Source organism: Poecilia reticulata, linkage group LG14, assembly GCF_000633615.1.
Source record: "Poecilia reticulata strain Guanapo linkage group LG14, Guppy_female_1.0+MT, whole genome shotgun sequence".
In the NCBI taxonomy this organism is placed as follows: Eukaryota; Metazoa; Chordata; class Actinopteri; order Cyprinodontiformes; family Poeciliidae; genus Poecilia; species Poecilia reticulata.
The window spans coordinates 19,161,794-19,166,056 of NC_024344.1; the positions used below are offsets into that span (position 1 = coordinate 19,161,794).

The following is a 4,263-nucleotide window of genomic DNA, read 5'->3' on the forward strand; positions in this document are numbered from 1 at the left end:
AAAAAAAGCTAATTTCAAAAACAACTGAAATCTCATTCCCTGTGCGTTTTGTTTCTGTAAAGCCACAAAAAACAAACAGAAGAGAGATTATTTAACTACCCTCGTAGTAGACAGCTGCGTCTACAGGGAATGGGATTTCCAGCCACTGTTGCTCGATGAGCATTGGTGATCCCTCCATCACGGCCCGCAATTCATTGTACCTAAATATGACACACATTTGAGTAAACAGATGTTATTTTCCTCTTGGCTTCATTGAGTAACAAAATGATACACCGTGTGAGTCAATCTAGTCTACATTCACATGGGAAATATGTTGTTCTCTTGTTTCATCATAACTGAAAAGGAAGCAGAACATCAGGTCTACTCTGTACCCAATATCAGAGTTCGTCAGAATGCTATCAGCATTCAGATGTTCGTCTCTAAATCCTCCAGACATCTGGAAGATTTAGTGATGTTTTCTTTGCGATTGAATCAGCATTTACAGAGCAATTTTGACAGAAGAGACATTCTGGGATAGATGAGACAAGGCAATAAGACCCGTCAAGTTTATCCGTCTGTTTCTGGGGGAAAAGTCCTGAATGGAAACCCAGATATTTCTGTCCCCAGCAGGCAGCAACATCCTCCAATTCATTCTTTGAGATCTAAAGGCGTTCCCAGGTCAGATGGGATAATCCTTAGTTCTGGGTCTCCTCCCAGTGGGAGACTTCCAAAAGCAGTCAACCAGGCTGTACTTACCCAGAATTCCTCGTATTATAGTCTACTTCCTGTTTTTGGAGCAGTCCTCAGTCCACTTGGTGTTCACATGTACATTTGAACTACACTTGAGTTCACTTAAACCAAACTGAGACCTAGGGTTTTAGTTGGACCATAGTTCGCTTTTTTGGTTCACATCAGAGTTTAAGTATTCACACCTCCCCAATGAACCAGACTGTCTATGAAAAATTTAATTAGAGTTTGAATAGAGCTGAACTCAGCCCAGCCAGTGGGAGTTTCTTTTGGCCACTTATGTCCAGGATCTTGTTCTCTATCTGGTGAGGGTTGGAATATAGACAGATTAGCAGATTAGAACCTGGATTATTTTCAGATGTCCATCTCCCGTTCATTCCTACAGTACATTGTTGCTTTTAGATGAGATATGCGACTGGATTCTATGTTGATTTAATTTAATGCAAGAACTTTTCTTCATTTGTCCCGGCATGACACAAATAGACAAATCAAAGAAAAATATGGGAAATGCGAGAATGTGACCGACCTCCAACACTCATGGCCGGTGAAGAACACGGTGTAGCGATCGTCTCTGAAGTGCAGAGCAGCATCCACCGACTTTATTCTGGAGGGGAAGCCCAGGTCTGAGATGTTTCTGGGAAAACCTTCCTGTAGAATTAACTGCTGCACTTTCCAGTACTGATCACCTGCAAGAAAAATACGTTTTTTTTTTTCCTTCTTCAAAACCATCACATTAACACCTTATGTGTGTTTGCAGTTCAGGTGAGACTCATTTTAAGACTCCTGCAGAGCTTCTGTCTAGAGTCCTCATTCCAATCCATGTATTACCTTTGAAAAATAGAATAAAGTTTTTCTCCACGTTCTCATACACGGCGTCCAGGTGAGACGGTACAGAGTCTGACCACAGGCTGCTGATGAGGGCGATGCGCGTTTCAACAAAGCTGGGATGTTTTCGCCACATGAATCTGTAAAGTCAGAAAGCTCTGAAGTAAACCAATGATCTTCAACAGAAAAAAAAGCACACTCTTGAGGAAACACACACCTGTCTTTGAAAAACACCACCTCCTGTTGTAATTCGGTCACAGCATCAAAGGACAGATCTGGATCGCATTTGTCAGGGGTTTTCGGTGGAGGCCTTTTTAGTGACTGTAGGTGGAAGTTGGGGTTTTCACCTGAGGCAGCAAAAGAAAACATAAACGTAGAAGAACTGTCTTATCCCACCCCGGTGGAACCACAGTTTACGGAGCCGTGCAAAAAATATTACTGAGTCACGTCACTGAATAACAGCCTCGTTCGTTCAGTAGGACTGTAAATAGCTCGTTCAAGACTTGCCACAGGAGATTAAAGGATTCCTCTAAAAACTGGGAAAGAATCAAGGCAAAACTCCAGGGATGTTTTTTTTTTTTTTTTTTTTTTTGAGGGAACAACATCATAATATGATGTACGCCTCAAAAAAAGTTGATTTTACATGATACTGCCCCTTTACTGGCTGTAAACAGAGGTGTGTGCAGTACAAGAAAGAGTGTCTGCATCATGACTAGACAGAAATGTTTTTGCTGTTTTTGAAGTGCAGACAGAAGAAGAAAGCGGCCAGCCTGGAGGCGGTGATGCAAGTTCCGTCACACAGTTGCAAATGACAGAGACCACGAAATGGTCATCATTTCGGCTGAATTGATTTCTTTTGTGATTGTGATTTTCATTGCAGGGTATGTCTGTGGTGAGGAGCGGTGTCAGCGGGTCGAGGTCGGAAGAAAAATCTGATGAGCGTGAAATAAACTTTGAAGAGCTTTTGATCATATGTTGCCTTCAGGCTAAGTGACGGCTTGTAGCAAGGTTGCAAACGACTCTTCAACAGTGTGAAGAGTCATTTTCACACTTTTTCATCATCCTTCACAACTTCTTCTTTTCGACAATTGGAGTTTTTTTTTTTTTTAAGAGACAGAGACAATTTCAAGGCGTCAAATTAAGAAGTCAGAGTTCTTTTACATAGTTACTTGATTGTGCATTATAATGACAGTTTGTGGAAAATACATAGTAGGCCTACTGCCTCTTTTAAAAAAAGAACTAAATATGAATAAAAATCTGTGTGTTCACCTGAAGAATGCTGTGGACGAGAAACACAAACAGAAATTCAATCTGGTGGCTTTGGAGAATTTTCTATGGCTGAACATAAGAGGTGGGATGCAGATCATACGACTGACTCGCTGAGAGGTGACTTCTCTCATCCCGCACAGCGTAAGGCTTTTAGGATTCACGCTCACCATAAAGGTGCTGGATGCTCTTCACGTCGTCAAAGGAGAGCTCCAAACTGGGTGCAAAGTTGTAAGCTGGGTACATGACGGATCCCAGGTCAGAGGAGTGGGAGAGACCAAGAGCATGGCCGAATTCATGAGCTGCAACAACAGGCAGGCTGATACCTGAAACGGGATGACGGGTCACACACATTCAGAATCAGAACAAAACCTCACAGAAACCCGGAGGAATGTTAGGAGTTAGATGAGCGAACAGCAGGATTCTAACTCCTTTTTAAAATCCCGTACCAGTATAATTTAAGGTCCATTCCTCCGCAGAGTCGAAGTGCACGTCCCCTCCGATTCCCAGACCAGGGAGGAAGGCGTGAGCCAGAGCTCCCCCTTTGCCAGAGAAGGGAGATCCATCGCCGTGGTCTGCTGAAAACACCGCCGTGTCATCAATCTAGATGATACGTGTTTTTTAATCACCCGGCTCGTCACAAAGCTCACCTCCGCTGACAAAAGCAATGCTAACGTCAGCCTCTTTTGCTTCCCTCCTGCGGAATCTAACGAGGGAAACGCTGGACCACAGCTTCAGCGCTGTCCTGATGGCTTTGAGAGTCCTGCTGGCTGGGAAAGGCAGATTTTCACCAGCAATCCTGCAGAAGCACATTTTTCCTTTAATTTACATAAAGTCATGTGAAATAGTTAATGTATTTAATCAACATAAAGAAGAGTTAGATGTCCTTCAGGTCTGCCGCATCTGAGTGGACTTTCTCAACTTCTTAAGATTCTCTTACATGTATTCTTGTAGCAACAGTTTCATACATTTGAGATCTTACTTTTAAACACGTGACAAGCTTTTCAAACCGATGCCGCAGGGAGATACTCCATTTGTAGCCTCTGCCTTGCCTGTCCATGGTGTATGAGATGGTGTATGAGTTGTGCACACACACCAAAATGAAAACTTCCCTAACTGTTCCTTTATTGTTCTTAGAGGAGAATTTTCTTTTAAAACTAAACTTTAGCATCTTTTTTTGTTGTTGTTTTTCTTCCTGGGGATTACATTTCATTATTTATCATCTTATAAAGACTCACTCTTCCAATGACAAGCTTGATTCTTTAATGTCTTTCTTTTCCTTATCCCTCTGAAAATTTGTAGGACTGCAGCTTATGATGATTAGTGAGTTATTTTCTTTAAAAAGTACAAAACATGTTGGCAGGCAGCTCCAGGATACATACAGCAGTCTTCAAGACAGTGGCGCAACTACACATTATTCAGGTGGATGCAAAAACATAGATCGGC

At 42.2% G+C, this 4,263-nt stretch overlaps 1 protein-coding gene across 4 annotated transcripts in view; it reads right to left on the minus strand.

Annotated features, from left to right (window-relative positions):
• Positions 1–4,263, minus strand: part of LOC103476142 (matrix metalloproteinase-18) — a 15,134-nt gene that overhangs the window by 1,733 nt on the left and 9,138 nt on the right. For 3 of the 4 annotated variants that reach the window (XM_008428275.2, XM_017308460.1, XM_017308459.1), the window contains exons 4-10: positions 3,468–3,616; positions 3,267–3,395; positions 2,988–3,143; positions 1,769–1,898; positions 1,555–1,691; positions 1,253–1,412; positions 100–200 (exon numbers count right to left, since the gene is read on the minus strand). In XM_008428275.2, the coding sequence (XP_008426497.1) occupies positions 100–200; positions 1,253–1,412; positions 1,555–1,691; positions 1,769–1,898; positions 2,988–3,143; positions 3,267–3,395; positions 3,468–3,616 (962 nt within the window). The remainder of the gene's footprint in view (positions 1–99; positions 201–1,252; positions 1,413–1,554; positions 1,692–1,768; positions 1,899–2,987; positions 3,144–3,266; positions 3,396–3,467; positions 3,617–4,263) is intronic. The other variant, XM_008428276.2, reaches the window with a different exon arrangement.